The sequence below is a fragment of the Dermochelys coriacea genome, chromosome 3 (genome assembly GCF_009764565.3).
Source record: "Dermochelys coriacea isolate rDerCor1 chromosome 3, rDerCor1.pri.v4, whole genome shotgun sequence".
NCBI lineage: Eukaryota > Metazoa > Chordata > Testudines > Dermochelyidae > Dermochelys > Dermochelys coriacea.
The window spans coordinates 84,675,348-84,693,288 of NC_050070.1; the positions used below are offsets into that span (position 1 = coordinate 84,675,348).

At 41.5% G+C, this 17,941-nt stretch overlaps 1 protein-coding gene across 2 annotated transcripts in view; it reads right to left on the reverse strand.

The window, feature by feature from the left end:
* The window catches only part of AK9 (adenylate kinase 9), a 217,787-nt gene that overhangs the window by 10,994 nt on the left and 188,852 nt on the right, over positions 1–17,941 (reverse strand). For both annotated transcript variants that reach the window (XM_038394087.2, XM_043510793.1), the window contains exons 33-39: positions 16,626–16,772; positions 13,229–13,449; positions 8,614–8,810; positions 7,779–7,948; positions 5,573–5,671; positions 5,391–5,493; positions 3,983–4,097 (exon numbers count right to left, since the gene is read on the reverse strand). In XM_038394087.2, coding sequence (XP_038250015.1) covers positions 3,983–4,097; positions 5,391–5,493; positions 5,573–5,671; positions 7,779–7,948; positions 8,614–8,810; positions 13,229–13,449; positions 16,626–16,772 — 1,052 coding nt within the window. The remainder of the gene's footprint in view (positions 1–3,982; positions 4,098–5,390; positions 5,494–5,572; positions 5,672–7,778; positions 7,949–8,613; positions 8,811–13,228; positions 13,450–16,625; positions 16,773–17,941) is intronic.

Below are 17,941 nucleotides of genomic sequence, written 5' to 3' on the forward strand. Positions count from 1 at the left end.
ATGGGGTGTATCTACCCCACACTGGCCCATCTGGGACTGCTTGGCCGTGCTGCCCAGAAGGCAAGAGCAGCTGTAATGACACTATCTACTAGGCATTTGAGTCATCAACCCCCCCACTCCCATTTTGCTTTTCCACAACATGGCATCTTGAGACAGGGGTGTATCCACCCTGCGACATTGTTCCAGACAAAATAGCATCATCTGCCAAGGATGAAGAGGAAGCCAAGAGTGGGAGAGGTAGAATCTCCTCTGCGGGCTAGTTGCTCTGGCACTGGAGCCTCTTCCTGATGCTCAGTACCAGGCCCGGTACCAAAGTCTGGAGATGGAACTGTTTGATGCATAGACTCAGGCCTTCTAAATGAGAGCATTGAGTATATATAGTCTGGAGAAGATCTGAATGTTGTGGGAAACCCCCATGGATTGCAAAATGGCCACTGAAATGGGGCAGGGCTTCATTATCCTGGCCACATTCCCATGGGAGGTGGCATTGCTGGTAAGTAGGAAGAGAGGATCTGGGCAAAGACCGGCAGGTACTGCTTCAGGGTTGAGACACATATGACACCACCCCCGAGTCTAACAAGGAGAATTCTCTGACCATGGCAGAGCCTATCCTCTTGGTTTTGGGGATTTGTGTTGTGAGCCAGGTGATGGGCAGAGTGATGCCATCATAGCAGGCTTTCCCTGGGATGGCACTGCCTGTCTGGGAAGTGGGCAACTGCGGTACTGGTGTTGGAATCACTGGCAGCTTTGCTGGGGGACCAGACTCTTGTAAGGACAGGGACACCAGCATAGAAAGACAAAGCAGGTTCCTTGCCACTGCAAACGCTTCTGGAGTAGTTGGCACTGAGATAGTCTTTTGTTGCGGTGCTGAAGAAGTTGATGGTGCCTCTTCTGGCCTCGACAATGCCCCTTGTGGTGCTGGAACCGACTGTGCTGTCTTAGACATTTGGAGGAGTGCTTAGGGTTCAGGTGCACTCTATTCAACTCCTTGACTATCTTACCAGACTTAGAGGGTGCAGATCTTCCCCTGGAAGCCTTGTACTTTTTCCTCAGTAAAGGCAAGGGAGAATGGTGCCAGGATTCTGCTAACACAGGAAGTGCACTTCTCACTGAAGCTGCAGCATTCAGCGCTGGATCAGACTGGGATGACTGACTGTGTGCTGAACACTGCTTCCATCAGCAGGAATTAGAGCCTGGCCTTCCTACTCTTCTTCATCCTAGGCTTGAACTCTGGCACCCCAGTATTCATGGGTGCCTCTCCCAAGCACATTAGGAAGCTATTGTGCAGGTTGCTAACTGGCATAGGTCTGGAGTAAAAAGCACCCGGTGACCAGGGCATACCTTGGTACCATGAATAGAAAGACCCCAAACGGGGAAATGACAAGTCCAAAAAAATACTGTTTTTTTAACATTAAGAGCTAGACTAACAATATATATACACTATGTTACACAAAGGCTGAGAGAAGAATTGTTCCGGCATAGAACAGAGTTCCAACATAAATTGTGGGCAGTAAGAAGGAACTGAGGAGAACTAAGGATGGCTCTGCCCTTTATACCTTCACATAGTAGCATGTGCCAGGAGGGGGAGCTCAAGCCACCAAATGAGTACCGCAGAGGGAAAAAGTTTCAAGTGCGGGTGTGCTGGGCACACAGGCACCAAGAGTGGAATGCACATGTGCAATCACTCAAAGAAGAACTGAAAATTATAAAGCAAGAGTCTGTAAGACCAAATGCAGGTCCCACTCTGGGATGATAGTCACAGGGCTCTCCAAACTAGTGATAAGGCATCTAATGACCCTTGATGCTCATGGGTGGTTGATCAGGGATTCTGTTGTTCCAGCTCATTGCACACTCCTGAGGGTCAAGACATGTCCTTGACTTTTCATTGGAACCACCACTACATCTTCAAACTGCTCTCCCACACCAGATTTACCCAGATTTGAGATACAATTCTATCCAGTTTTGGATATAACAAGAGATGTCTAGGATTCTGAGATTTCTAGGGTCAACCTAGTTATCCATGCACAAGAAGAATTTTATTCAGGTGGCCAAGAAAGTTTTACAAGGTTGGCTCCCTGACTTGGACTAGTAAACTGTTAATTAATCTATTAGAGAAGACCTCAGTGCTCTGAAAGCTCCCTGAAGACACAAAGTATGTGAAGAACCTGATAGAGAAGATAAACTTGCCGTTACCTAAAAAAAAAAAACCCATGGAAAGCAAGAGGTTAAAAATAACAAAAGGCAGGGGAGAGCTGAACCACTAAACATATTGCTCTGTCATAGGTAAGACTTCTGATGAGTGGAAGTAAAGGATGTGATCTTGCCCAGAGTCTGTTAGCAACAACACTGAACTGCCTCCTATATCTGCACAGAAGGCCAGCTCAGTACCAAACCAGGAGATGTTAGACTCCTGAATACACTGGAGAAGAGAGCTTGTCCTCTCTGGGCTGGCTACAGATGAAAAGTTCTTTAGGCCACCCTAGTCACCTATCTATCCAGGAGCAGCGAAGAGTCAAATAATAAGCTGATATGAACAACTGAGACAAAAATTGGGCATACTCCCTAAGTGTCGAAAGCAGTCCTTACACCTGTCAATTCCAAAAGATGTTTTATTCTATCAACAAGTATCACTTGAATCTTCTGTGAACTGAGTTTAAGTCAGCTAACTTTCATTAGGATTGTATTTATCTACTGTATCTACTGGGAAAGTAAGGAGATCCTAAAGTACGTAGGTTCAATAAGAATGAGATGCAGAACTAAAAGTCATCAGCATACTGGTGGTATAACAGCCCATAAATAAGGGTAAGATTTAGTCATGGGTATTTTTAGTAAAAGTCATGGACAGGTCATGGACAATAAACAAAAATTCACAGCCCGTGACCTGTCCATGACTATTACTATAAATACTACTGACTAAATCTTAGCTGCTCCTTGGGCCCTGGACTGCTGCTATTGGAAGTGGCCACTCGGGGCCGCTGCTCTAACAACCTCCGGGGAGGCCCTGGCACCACTGCTCCATGGCCACCCCCCAAGACTGCTGCTGCTCAGGCAGCTCCGGGGCCAGCTGCCAGGGCCACCCAAGGAGCAGCTGGTCTGGCTGGCTCTGGGGCCAGCTGCTTGGGTGACCCTGGGGTCAGCCACACCGGCTGCTGCAGCTGCGTAAGTCATGGGAGGTCCTGGAAAATCACAGAATCCATGACTTCGGTGACAGACTCACAGCCTTACCCATACATTTTGAAATTTTCCACAGTGACTTCACAAACAAGCTAATAGGTTAACAACACTTGACTATGGTAAAGGCTGCTAAAACTCTATATCATTGTGTACATTTGATCTGTGTCTTTCCCTAGAAAGTTACTGATGCAGCTTTTTATATCATAACTAGATCTAATTTACTGGATCAGTACCTGATTTTATGTTATGGAGCTGGCCTTAGAGCTACTAATGCTCCATATGAATCTAAAATCTGTTTCAACTAAACCAGTTTAAAAACAGTTAGATCCTGCACTGATATTTTGGTTGATTCTTTTCTGGAAATTGGTGTAGGTCAGATACATGTGCTAAGTTGATCTTTCAGCATCCTTTATTACAGTGACTCCAACCAATTTTAAAAATGGTTCAAGTTGCCCAAGACATAACAGCTCCAGCTAGCTTTAAAAGCAATTTTTTTTGTTCTGTTTTAAAACTAGTTAATGAGGCGGGGGGATTTCCCTAGTGCGGTGATAAAGTAGTATTAGAGTCACACAATATTTTTTGGGGGGGGCTATTAACACCTCTTTCACCTTGGTGCCCTATATATTTGCCAAAAACTTGTTTATATGTACTATGCTATGCATAGTATTTATTTTTTAAAGAATCAGACTTCAGAAGAATGGGGAAATCAGATGAGTCAGTGATTACATTTTTAATCTAAAAATATTAAATAAAAGAATTCATTCCATGTATTCAATTAATGCTATTACTATAGCACATTTTACCATACCTTTTAAATGATAGGCCACAAACAGCAGAGCAGTTTTTTTTACACTTAAGAACGGAAACTTTGGCTTTAAGCAGCCCACTTCATTCATAGCTTTTATTAGAGCAGCTGCTATCCCCTGAAGAAATAGAATTTTTTTTTAAAAAGCCATGAAGCAATGACTTGAACACAGTACACCAAAAATACATTGAAGGCCTGATCCTGCTGTCACTTAAGTCTATCTGTATAAGTTTTGATATACCATGGTGTCTGAGCATCTAAATAAATGGGAGTTTTGTTACTGACTTCAACAGGAGTAGGGTCAGATCCTAAGTAGTTATCTTTTCCATCCATATGTTATAGAAAAGAAAATGCCTGTTTAGTATTTATTTTAATAACACTTTCCCATGGCAAGTTGCCATACTATTAGCAACACCATGTACGTTTTATGTGAGAGTGTGGGCAAACATATGTATATGAACATGCATGGCCAGACCTGCTAGTGTAGTGTAGCTGCTCTATGCTGTACTGTACTATCATCATACTCAGCTCATGAACCCAGTTTAACTTTCAGAGGATCACCCTAGAGCAAGGGTGATCCTCCAATGCCACAGAGCCAAAATAGAGATTCTTATGTCACATACTCTCCTTGTTGCCAACACAGCATGGAAAAGAAGGCAAGCTTCTGGGAGCAGGGTCTATGTTTTTGTTATGTGTTTGTACAGAACAGCACTATGCTATGATAAGTGCAACTGCAATACAAATGAAACACCAACAAACAGGAATGCCCATATACCATGCCTGTCCTTTGCATCCTTGGTTCTCCATCACCATTAAAGGCTGGCATAAGTTACAGCAGCTCTCTATGCACAAAGCAGCACCAATATTAGAGCAGTACGAAGGTGAGCTTTATACCACCTGCACATCAACCTACAATGGATTAGTGGATGCAAAGATGGATTAGGGGGCAGATGATATGGCCATAGGCCTGTGACAAATTGAATGGGCATGGATATTAGCTCCATATGTATTTTACACAAAAGCACTATGTATTAGTAGTTTTAACTCTGTGATAAATTAGAGAGCCATAAGATAAATGGAGGAACCTTGGGATAAATTTTATTACATTGTTCTGCAGTTTATCATATACCTTTGATCGCCTCTCCTGGATACTGCCCATTAATTAATCTTCCCCAGGACTGCTTTAAGATTACAAATCTCCGAATAGCTTCAAACACCTGCCATTTTTTAAACTACCAGTATTATCCTCTCTGAACTGTAAGTACATATATTACCATGATCTTTATTGAATATCTATTAATAAAATCAAGATTAATATTACAATTTAAAATAAAAAGCAAAAATCAGAACACATAGTAAGATCCTATATTGTAGCTTAAAATTAATTTAAATTAAAAAAGCAAAAACTAGCCTGTTCAAGGTATCCAGTCAGGGGAAGAGCAGTAAGTAGAACTGGTTCCTTTATTGGAGGGAGTTTATGTGGAAGCTTCTGATTCCAGTACTTTTCTGGTAACCTAAGACACAGAAGTTAAGTGCTTTCAAGACAGAAAATATGAAATGATTAAATGTTAAAATAAAAGCTAATAAATTCACCTCATAAATTTCTGGAGTTTTTCTTCACTTTCAAAAATATATAGCTCATCTCGATATTCCACAGCATACTCAATGGTGCCAGGTACCAAGGCTTTGTATCTCAAAAGACAGAACAAGGAACAAGTACATATCTACAAGGAATATGAAGTATCACTTGTGCTATTTACATTAAAAATTGGGACTGTTCTGATCCAATAGCTCTATTAATTACAAAACCAACTGGTTATGATGGTTCATACTCCCACCACAACTGACAGAGCTACTCATAGTTCAAAATTGGAATCGGGTATATTGCCTCAATAATGAACATGGGCCCTACTCTAGACTTGCCTGTAAACAGCCTCCTACAGGGACTGTTTCTCTGGATGAGAATCTTTGAAGCTGAGAAGGGGCAATTTAGAGCTGGCTATGTTGGCTCTACCCCAACCATTGATTTCCTCACAATGAGTGAATGCCCAGCTACCTTTTTAGGAGAGCTTTGTGACCTCATTGTGTGACACTGGTGACTCAATTTGTATCTTCTTAGAATGTCTGAGATTTGGGTGCCATTTTGAATAATTAACCCCAAGTAAATCTTGGTTGAAACCATTCAAACCAAGCAAGTTTTGTCACAATCAAAAATAAGGCTACAGAGATCCTCATCTCACAGGACCTACTCCCCTCCAAAAGGCTCAAGCTCACCCTTATTTTTAGCCATCTTTAGAGAAGATAGGGGAGGGAGTCCTATATGATCTATTATTAAGGTTAAGATTCTGTCACAGTTATTTTTAGTAAAAGTCAGGAATAGGTTACTGGCAATAAACAAAAATTCATGGAAAACCTGTTCCTGACTTTTACTAGAAATAACTGTGACAAAATGGGGAGGAGGGGGTCCAGCACCCACCGTTGCTGTGGCTCTTGGGTTCCCCAGGCACCCTTTGTGGCTCAGAGATGCATGGTCCCCCTGCCACTTGTGGTGGCTGAGTTCTGAGGTTCCCACTGCCGCCCACAGCAGGTGGGATTGTGGGGGCCCCAATGTGGTGGCTGCGAGCAGGGGGTCCCTGCCATCCACGGTATCTAGGAGCTCCAGGGTCCTCCCCCAACTGCCCGCAGAGGCTGGGAGCTGCAGGGCTTTCTCGTACCACCCCTACAGTGGCTGGGAGTTGCAGTGGGCCCTGCTGTCTGTGACAGCTGAGAGCTCCGGTACCCAGCTGGCTGACAGCTCCAGCCCCACCACCCCGGGGTTGAAGCGGAAAATATCACAGAGGTCTCTGGAAGTCACAGATTACATGACCTCCGTGACATAATCTTAGCCTTATCTATTATGTATTAAGTGACAATAATATGCTTGGCATTGTACAAGATAAGAAAGAAGAAACAGTCCCAGCCTCAAAGAGCTTACAGTACAAATACCTCCCGGAATCTATCCCCCAAAGTCTTCAAGAGGTAATCATCTGCTCAATTCTCTTCCCTACTTGTTGCAGGGGGTCTTCTAGTAGGTCTGCTCCTTAGCTGTAGTAAAGATCCTTGGACGGATAACAAACCTGTTTGCTCTCCACCTGTTTCGTCGGCAGGAGGTGTGTAGAAGCTGGTCCTCTTGAGGATGCTCCACTGGCTAACCTTACCTCATTCTGCTCATTAGAAATACTTCAGAGCACACCCATGTTAACAGAATTTCAAATTAGTAGGATATCTTTCAGCCTCAGAATGAGGGCTAATGTGGCATCAACAGCAGCCAAAGAAGAGTTTTTAACTACCACTACGGCAGAAAGCAAAAGGACCAGTCATGTCACCAATCCCTAAAAGACACTTATAGATTTTGAGAAGGGGAGAGATTGCCTAATGGCTGCCCATTCAACCACCATACAAGAAAAAGATTGGAGCAGTCTCACAGGCTGCCCTGTGAAAATATCAGACAGGATGAAGGACAGAAGGCTACTGGACCCTACTAGACAATAGCTAAAAACAGGAGCAGGAACTCTGGCTTTTTTGGGGAAACGCAAATCTATGCTGGTTTAGCCCGCTTCATGTTTTATGCAATTTCTTCAATGTTTCCGGTTCATAATGAAGCCCAAGCCAAGTGGGTTTCAAAAGTTTATTTTACAAAAGTTTTGCTGGGGCACAATGTAAAGAGTTGTAATTGTTTTTCCCGTTGAAAACAGAAAAGCAGTACTTCTTCAGGGTACTTTTTTTTTAAAATAAATATTCTGGGAAATTAAGGATTTACCTTTGTTTTCCATCTAGGTAAGTGACTGGACAGTATCCTTGCATTTCAGCCTTTTTAGGGAATAAGGCCTTCACTTCTGCCATTGTCAGTTTCTTTGGTAGCATATCTGGTGAGGGAAGAGGATGAGGTGCTAATGGTGGCACATACAACTCTGGTGCATTCAAGAATCTCTGTAGTAAGAGAAAATAAACTTTTGTGTTACAAAAGAAACAGAGCATTATATAAACATTATACAAGCTACACAAGATGTGGCTGATTGCATTCTGGCTCTTCTGATCTTTCTTGCTACTTCCCTACCTTTCACAGGTGCAGTACCTGCTCTTAGTCAGGGCCATCCCTAGCTATTCTGGGGCCCTATGCAGCCCCCCCGTGGGGTGTGTGTGTGGGGTCCAAGGCCTCGGGGCAGGGGGAGGCTGACCCCAGGCCTCCATGGGGGGAGGGACTGGCTCCAGGCCTCTGCGAGGGGGGGGGAGGAGGCGCTGGCTTGGGGGGAACCGCCCCCCAGCACTCACTGGCGGCACGGCTGGGTCACTGCACTTCCCACTTCTGGTGAGTGCAGGCCCAGCCCTCAGCAGTCCTCAGGGGAGTGGGAGCAGGGCTGGGGTGGAAAGAGGCGGGGCTTGGGAGGGGCTGGAGTGGGGGTGGGGTGGGGCAGAGCAGGAGCTGGAGCAGCACGCAGCTGCGCAGGGCAACAGGAAATTTGGTGCCCCAAATTTCCTGGTGCCCTACATACCTGCGTACTTTGCGTATGGATAGGGATGGCGCTGCTCCTAGTAAAGCCACCCTTCCTCCTATCCCACCCTTGCTGAGGCCATTGAGGCCCTTGGATACTCACATTCAATTCTTCCTGTGAAGCCATTTTGTAATAGTGTCCTCGAAACTCTGCAGCAAACTGCAATGATGAGGTTACAGAGCAGTCAACCAGTTCACCCTTTTCTGCAATGCTGACAGGACAGTATTGTCCAAATTCTCCCAGCCGAGACTGCAGCTCTTGTGATGTGATACATAAATCAGCAATACTGGCTGCTTTTCCTGTTGATAATAGAATAAAATGTTATTTTGTAAAATTTCAACATTTTTCACATGCAGTACAAAATGTTGCCATTTTTGAGGATTATATCCATTGTGGAAATGTAACGCTTATACTCAATGATGAGAATCACAAACTGGTAATCTTTATAAATAATTTGATTATTAAAGTAACTAGGTTGCAAAATATTTTATTAATTTATTTTGGTAATTTTTTCTTTAACAATTACTTAAGAAATACAATAGCTAATGTGGCAGGATCCTACACATGATTAATTTATTAGTCAACTTTTTTTGAGGTAGTTTTGCATTACGGGTGTACTGTTTCATTCCATTCATTCATTCAGTGATGCGAAGGAACATTTAAATTGTTATTTGATTTCTTGACATAGATGAAAAGAAGTTTAAATTAGGATGTGATAAAAACTCTCATTTATTCACCCCAGTCTTACAAACTTGAGGGTCTAGCTAACAGAGTTATTCAAGATCTCTTGGAATAAAATATCTAAGAAAATCCAATTTATATTTTAAAAACCTGACTTTAAAATTATAGATTAAAGAGGAATTAAATATTATTTGGGTTATGACTGAAGTTTAGACGATTGAAGTTTGGGTGCCAATATGAAGCTGTAACAGGAAAAGCAAAAGGAGCATAAAATAAGGCAGCATGTCTTTCCTCCACAAGCATTCTAACTTACATTGCACCATCCTCAAGGACAGCTGTGGCCAAACTCAACCCTGGTGTAAGATAACTCAAAAACTAAAATGTGTCAGTTTATGCCAGGACTGAATTTGATCCCCAAAGAATAGCAATTTTGTCCCCACAGAACAACAAATCAATTTAAGTAACATTTGTTATGTACTCATATTAATACCAAATCAATGCAAATTATGTTAGTTTGCCACTTACATCCCTCACCCTGCAGTTACATTTGGAAGAAGTGAAAATATCTCTCCTCTGCTCTTGTGTTCCTGGATCTCAGGCACCAGCTCTTATCCTCCCTATTGCCAGCAGATTTGTCTAAATGGGATTATCCCCTCAGAGAGGCCATGGATTTATTTATTAATGTATTTAAACTTAAAAAAAGTGTGAAGATTGTACATGGATGCTTTGTATACATGCAGTCTTTAAAAACTAAGATATAATCAATGTACTCACGACACTCCCAAATAGTAAGCACTCCCATTCACCCCTCCCATCCACTCAGTCTTCTTCCATGAAGACGCCAGGGAGCACTGTTCCCTCTAAGCTGTGCGTGTATGTGCACGCACACAGATCCTAAACCCCGTGCACACGGCAAAACACTGCATGCACAAAAATTTGCACAGAAGCACAACAATTTGCACAAACATTTTTTTTGTGCACATGGCCTGTCAAAAATTAGAGGGAACATTGCCAGGGAGTGGAGGCAGGACTTGCAGAGACAACTTATCAAATTCCATCCTCTGGTAAAACATATCTTGGAAGATGTTTCTGTACTTCACCAGTAGCAGAATCTGTAATGCCTTCACAGGGTGGCAGATAGCAACAGAATTCTTACTAGCTAGTAGGAGAAGAGGAATCAGCATATGGATCCTGAGGAATCTGAGGTATCTAACTCACAGAGGCCTGCTAAGGAGCCAAGGACCAAGTAAAGCTTCTGTTTCCTGCCTTCCTATGACTCCTAGTTCCTTGCTTTCCAACCTCACCAACTCCTCCCCACCCCCCAAAAAAACTAAAAAGAAAGAAATTCCCAGACAAACAAAGTTTTTATTAAGGTTGAGTGTACACTGGATAAAAAATCAAAACCTTCGAGAGACATGGTAGGTGACTTTTGGTACTATCTTTTATTGGATCAGCTTCTGTTGGTGAAAGACAAACTTTCAAGCTACACAGCTCTTCTTCAGGACCTCCGTGTAGCTCTGTGTTGCTCGAAAGCTTGTCTCTTTCACAAATACAAGTTGGTCCAATATTACCTCACTCACTTTGTCTCTCTAATATCCTGGGACCAACACAGCTACAACAACACTGCAAAAAACAATTGTAAAATTAACCTTAATTCTGAATTTTCTGTGTTTATAAATGTATTTTTATTTATACTAGTTTATAAAACAAAGCATCGGTCCTGGACTGAGCATCCTTAAAAAGTATTTCAAATATATAAACAGAATAAATGGTCTCTTCCAGTGGCTCCCACTATACAATACTCTGGCAATCACAAAAAATATAAACAAAACTTCAACCCCCAAACAGATTCTACCCCACTACCTAACACCCTAAAGAGGAAATTTTTGAGGAGTTGGGAAAGAAATAAGCCCTTCAGCAAATCCAGAAGATCAACAAACCCAGGCTACTTTGTACCAAGGGGTGAGAGGTAAGGAAGAAAATTCCAAAAGGTGATAAGGAGTCCTACTGGAGAACATCTTAATTGCAACTCCCTTTCATATCAACTGGGCTCCAGCTCAACCAACTCTGCTGATCTCAGTGGTGATAACATGTCACAAGGTGAGAGAGGTGGTCTCTTAAGGCTTGTCTACACAAACTTTTAGTTTGTGACAAGGTGGGGACAAGTCTGTAGACCTTGTCTATACTGGAAAAATGCATCAGAGGGCTTGTCCACACAGAGAAGATGCATCAGTTTAACTTAAACTGGTTTAAGAACTGATTTATTTAAATTGATGCAAACTCTTTTTGTGGACATCCTTATATCAGTTTAAAACCAGTAATAGCAGTTTAAGTAAATTGCATTAGTAAATTTAAAGGTGCAAACTAAAAAGATATAATTTAGGTTTAAATTGATTTTAGAACATCCATACTTTAAATTGCATTGGTTTAATGAGGGACATCTGGAACATGGGTTTGCATCCTTGACCATCTTGGCTAATAGCCATTGGTGGACCATGAACTTACCTAATTCTTTTCTGAACCCAGTTATACTTCATAATATCCATTGGCAATGAGTTCCATAGGTTGACTGTGCGATGTGTGAAGTACATCCTTCTATTTGTTTTAAACCTGCTGCCTATTAATTTAATGACCTCTATTTCTTGTGTTATGGGAAGGGATAAATAACACTTCCCTATTCATTTTCTCCATACCATTCATGATTTTATAGATCTCTAGCATATCCCCTTTTAGCCTCTTCTTTTCGAAACTGAACAGTCCCAGGCTTTTTAATCTCTCCTTGTATGGAAACTGTTCCATACTCCTAACTAATCATTTTTGTTGCCCTTCTCTTTACATGTTCCAATTCTAGTAAATCTTTTTTTGAGATGAGGTGACTAGAATTGCATGCAGTATTCAAGGTGTGGGCATACCATGGATTTATATAGTGGCATTATGATATTTTCTGTTTTATTATCAATCCTCTTTCCTAATGGTTCCTAATATTCTGTTAGTTTTTTTGACTGCTGCTGTACAGTGATCAGATATTTTCAGAGAATTATCCACGATGACTTCAAGATCTCTTTTTTGAATGGTAAGAGCTCATTTAGACCCATCATTTTATATATATAGTTGGGATTATTTTTTCCAATGTGTATTATTTTGCATTTATCAACATTGAATTTCATCATTCATTTTGTTGCCCAGTCACCTAGTTTTGTAAGATCCCTTTGTAACTCTTCACAGTCAGCTTTGGACTTAACTATCTTGAGTAATTTAGTATCGTTTCCACCTCACTGTTTACCCACTTTTCCAGATCATTTATGATTATGTTCGATAGAACAAGTCCCAATACAAATCTTTGGGGGACCCCGCTATTTAGCTCTTTCCATTGTGAAAACTGACCATTTATTCATACCCTTTGTTTCCTATCTCTTAATCAGTTACTAATCCATGGGAGGCCATTTCCTCTTATTCCATGATTGCTTACCTTGTCCCCTAGAGTGCTTTAATATAGTGCTGTGCATGTTAAAGCACACTAGGAAACTTTTAGTGCGCACCAGCAGGATCTACATGGACCAATTAATGCACAACTAATTAGTAGGCTTTAGAAATCACACCCCTGTAGAGTGCATTACTTCACCATGTAGACAAGCTCTCTATTAACATAATGTAAAATGGTGTAGACAAGAGACTCATATTTAAAACCAATAGCGTTAACCATGACCAACTAACATGTTCAGCCTCTATCTATGCAAGTTGTGTTTTGCATCATATTAGATAACATTTATTAGTTACTGACATGATGCATTTTCCCAGTGTAATCAAGGTATTAGATTTTTTATAAGTACTATTTTCTTGTAAGACTTTTATTACTACTAAGTAACTGAAATGTGCTCTGAAACTTAAATCCAGCTTAAAGTGTTTTTGCCTGGGCATTATTGCTTTGGATAATTTGAAGCAAATTAAAAGTGAATCTAAATGTGACACAATGGGTTCCTTAAATTACAATTACAAAGCAGCAAGCACTATTTTGAAACAGCATTTCTTCTTTTACCTTCTCTGATTGTTTCCAAATATGTTTGGATCTTTTTAATGATCACCTGAACTTCCTCAAATATTTTGTTCCAGATCCACCACTTGCTGTGGAATGCGTCAACCACACACCAGTTCTGATGTTCCTTCTCGTAGTAAGTCCTAATAGCATCAATTTGCTTTTTATAGCAGGAGTTCTGAATAGCTAGAATCTGTGAGCTGTCATGTATAGGATAAGGTGGACTGAAGAAAATAAAAAATAGCAATGATTTAAGAAACAGCATTGACATAAGAAGAATCAAAAACATACAAAATATATATTTTCCCTGATAATGATTATCTGACTGAATGTCAAAATTTATACATTAGAGTTCACTATCAATATTTTTTTAATTACGCTTATTGAAACTCTAGAGCACTGTTGAGGAAATACATTACTGTTTATCAATAATCGTATTGTCATTAATACAGAAAAAATTCTCATTTGTTCTTATCATTACACAACTCTGAGGAATCAAGTGGATGTCCAGAAAACAAGCAAAATTCAGATAATTACACTCTGTTTATTTCTTGACTTTAGCCTTAATATTTTGAAGAGGACTTTTAAGATATTAATTATTACACGTTTATGGACACATTCTAATAACGTGTAGCAGGGCAGTTGCCTTGCTCCTGAAAAAGGTAGGCTGATTGGGGAAGCAGCCACAACTTGGGGTCATGACCCAATCAGGCCACACCTGGCCCTGTTATAAGGGCCCAGGGAGGAGATGGGTCAGAGTCTCTCTCTAGCTGGGGAGAGAGAAGGACTGGGTGCCTGGGAGAAGAGGGCACCTGGAGTGGAGCAGGGCTGGGGAAAGGCCAGAGGGTTGGGGAGCTCCAGTCTGGCAACTCCCCAGGCTGAGGCCCTGGTAAAGGCCTATGCATGTACTGGGGCTGCGAGGTGCAGCCCAGATATAGGCAGAGGTAGCTAGTCCAACCTCCTTGCCAATAATGAATGGCCATGAGAAGACTGCAGTTTGCCCCAGTGAGTGGGAGCTAGATGATGACTGGCAGTAGCCACTGAGGCAAGGTGGGTGAGAGGGTTGGGGGGGTCCCCTGGGCAGAACCCTAGGGTAAGGGGCATTGGGGTCTGGGAGGGACACGGGAGCCTGAGGTAAGCGAGACATTGGCAAGCAGAGGGCACTCCGAAGGCTGAAGAGCTAATTCCCAAGACAACCAGCACCGGTGAGTCTTCGCTTCGCTACACATGTCTTTAAATCCTAGTCTAAACGAAGTCTTGTGAGCCTTTTAAGATGGGAGCATTGGTGTGGTGGTAGGCACAATCCTGAATCCAGTATCTGAACTAGAAATTTGTGATATCAAGATCCAAAAGAGTCAAGTGAGCATCAGATTCTTGTTTAGAGATAAGGAGCCATAATCTTCTAATATATTTAAGGAAAATGCAAGCTCCAAACTTAGAAAGTTATATATATTTTATTCAATTAAAAGAATAAACTAAATTCAAACTGGGATGTTATGTAAAACTCTCAGCGCAATCTGGATTAGAACACAGCTGCAAGTATCCTGAAAAGTATAAATATCTAGTTTAAATGCATAGAGTATCCTGGGTCTTTATTTAAACAGTGCAAAAAGCATATTAGGGATTTTTTTAAAGCAATAAGATAAGGCTCTTAATGTAATACTACCTTTTAGTAATTATTCAGATTGCACAATTGGGCAGATTTAAGTCTACAAAATATAACTTGTTTGAAATTAAAAATGGGAGTTGTAAAAAACTCTTGCAAAAAGATAGTTCTAGGTTATTTTTTTGTGATGCAAATGAACAAAAAGTCCGATGGTGTAGCAGGGCTAAGGCAGGCTCCCTGCTTGTCCTGGCCCCATGTCGCTCCCAGAAGTGACCAGCACATTTTGCGGCCCCTGGGAGGGGGCAGGAGGTCTCCATATGCTGCCTCACCCTGAGCACTGATTCTGCAGTTCCCATTGGCCTAGGAGCCTTAGGGAAGGGGCGGAGCAGCGGGGTGGGGCAAGGGTGTTTGGGTTTGTGCAATTAGACAGTTGGCAACCCTATCGGAGTCCTGAGGTCAGGGTAACCAGGCAGCTCCTGGGGTTGCTGGCCCACAGGGTGGGGTCCGGGCTGCCACTGCACTGCCACCCGGCCCCTGCGGCCCAGGTTAAACATTTTGGGCCACATATGCGGTCCACAATGTGTAATAAGTTGAGAAACACTGGTTTAGATAAATAACTTGTGCACTGTACTTTGGAGAAATGAAACATTACTCCTGACCTTTAAAACAGCCTACAATTAGAACTCTTACCCAAGGAAAAGAGACAGATTATGTTAGAGTCAGTTAAGTATCAGTTTTACTGACACTAATAATGCTTTTGTGGGTGAATAAAAAAATCCAGTAGCAAAGCTAGCAGATACAGTTTTTGGTAGTCACTTTCAGCAGCACTCAGATATTCTTTTGATGAGGGACATATGAGTACTTCAATCGATACTTGAGAGAGATAAGATTTACATGTGTCATAAATATAAAGGGAAGGGTAACAACCTTTATGTATGCAGTAACATAAAATCCCTCCTGGCCAAAGGTACAGAATCACTTACCTGTAAGGGGTTAATCAGTTCAATTAACCTAGTTGGTACCTGACCAGAAGGACCAATGGAGAAAGAAGATACTTTCAAATCTGGGAGGGGAGGGGAAGGAAGGTTTTATTTGAGCTCTCTTTGTTGGTTCCCTCTCGGAACAAAGAGAGAGACCAAGAAGGTAAACCAGCTCCTAAAAGATCCTGAAATGATACATATAAAATTACAGAAATTGTAACTAATAGCAAGGAAATGCATTAGATTATCTTTTGTTTTAGTTTGTGAATTTTCCCTATGCTAAGAGGTAATTTTATTCCTGTTTTGTAACTGGGAAGCAGAGTCTGAGGGGAATCCTCTGTGGTTTAAATCTTTTTATTTACCTTGTAAAGTTATCTTCCATCTTGATTTTGCAGGTGTAATTCTTGTACTTTTTTTAAAATAAAATTCTTCTTTTAAGAACCTGATTGATTTTCAGTGTCCTAAAAACCAGGGCTTTGGTCTGTGCTCACTTTGTTAACCTATTGGTTGGTATACTATTCTCAAGCCTCCCCAGGAAAGGGGGTGAAGGAGTTTGGGGGGATATTTTGGGGGGGGATAGGGCTCCAAGTGGCCCCTCCCTGAATGTTTGTTTAAATCACTGGGTGGTGGCAGCAATACTGTCCAAGGACAAGAAAAGGAATTTGTGCCTTGGGGAAGTTTTTAACCTAAGTTGGTGGAATACAAGCTTAGGGGGTCTTTTGTGCGGGGCCCCACATCTGTACCCCAGAGTTCAGAGTGGGGAGGGGATCCTGACAACATGGATAAAATCATCACTCTTTGTTAGCATCACTACCTGTCAGTGCTTTCCTTGTCTATTAGTGCTCTTCTAAAAAGCTCCTTTGCATCCACTTGTAACTCAAAGATTTTCACTGGAATTATTCTCATTGCTTCCAAGATGTTTACTTGTTTTATTGTTACAGGATACCCATCAATAACAACTCTGTGTGAAAACAGAAACATGAACACAGGTTTTAAAAAACCTGTCAGTTCCTAAGTTACCATTAAGACTAAACAGTAAATAGCAAGAATGTATTTTTAATTACAGCAAAAAAAGATACCAAGGGTGTGGTCCTGCAGTGCATGAGAGATTTGCTATCATTAATAACAATTAGCAGCAGTAAAAAGAAAAGGAATACTTGTGGCACCTTAGAGACTAACAAATTTATTTGAGCATAAGCTTTCATGAGCTATAGCTCACTTCATCGGATGCATTCAGTGGAAAATACATTGGGGAGATTTATATACACAGAGAACGTGAAACAATGGGTGTTACCATACACACTGTAATGAGAGTGATCCGGTAAGGTGAGCTATTACCAGCAGGAGAGTGGGGCAGGGGGAAACCTTTTGTAGTGATAATCAAGGTGGGCCATTTCCAGCAGTTGACAAGAATGTCTGAGTGTCTGAGGAACAGTAGGGGGGGAATAAACATGGGGAAATAGTTTTACTTTGTGTAATGACCCATCCACTCCCAGTCTTTATTCAAGCCTAAATTAATTGTATCCAGCAGTATTACAGTACTGTCCAGAGACCCCAATCAAGATCCAAGTCCCATTGAGCGAGGGGCTGTACACACCTACAGGAAGACACAGCCTCCATCCCAGAGTTTACAATAAAATGTAATACAAAATATAAGAAGTGGGTGTAACAAAAATTGGAGGGAGTGGAGGAGGTAGGCCAAGCGTAAAAGGGTAGGAACACATGGTTACATAGCCTGGTGACGTGCACAACTTGACAGTTCAGAGTCATTTAAAGTTGGAGTTTTAAATGATGAGATCTTATCTATTTATTTATAGCTAGCCCCACGGGTCCTCTACATAATTAGCAACTTGACAGGAGCAAGATTAGGTTCCAAAAAGATAACATCTAAATCAACAGCTACTACTTTAACTCAACGTCTGCCTAATCCATATTGAAAAGAAACATAATTATCACATATTAGGCATTGGTGGGCCAAGATACACCAAAACATTCACATCAAGGGAAGCTTGTGCAATCCTGATCTCAAAGCTCAAAACTGCATGTCAGAGATCAATTAGGTGTTGTCCTGTCCTGTGAGGAAAAAACGGTTACTCACCTTTGTAACTGTTGTTCTTTGAGATGTGTTGC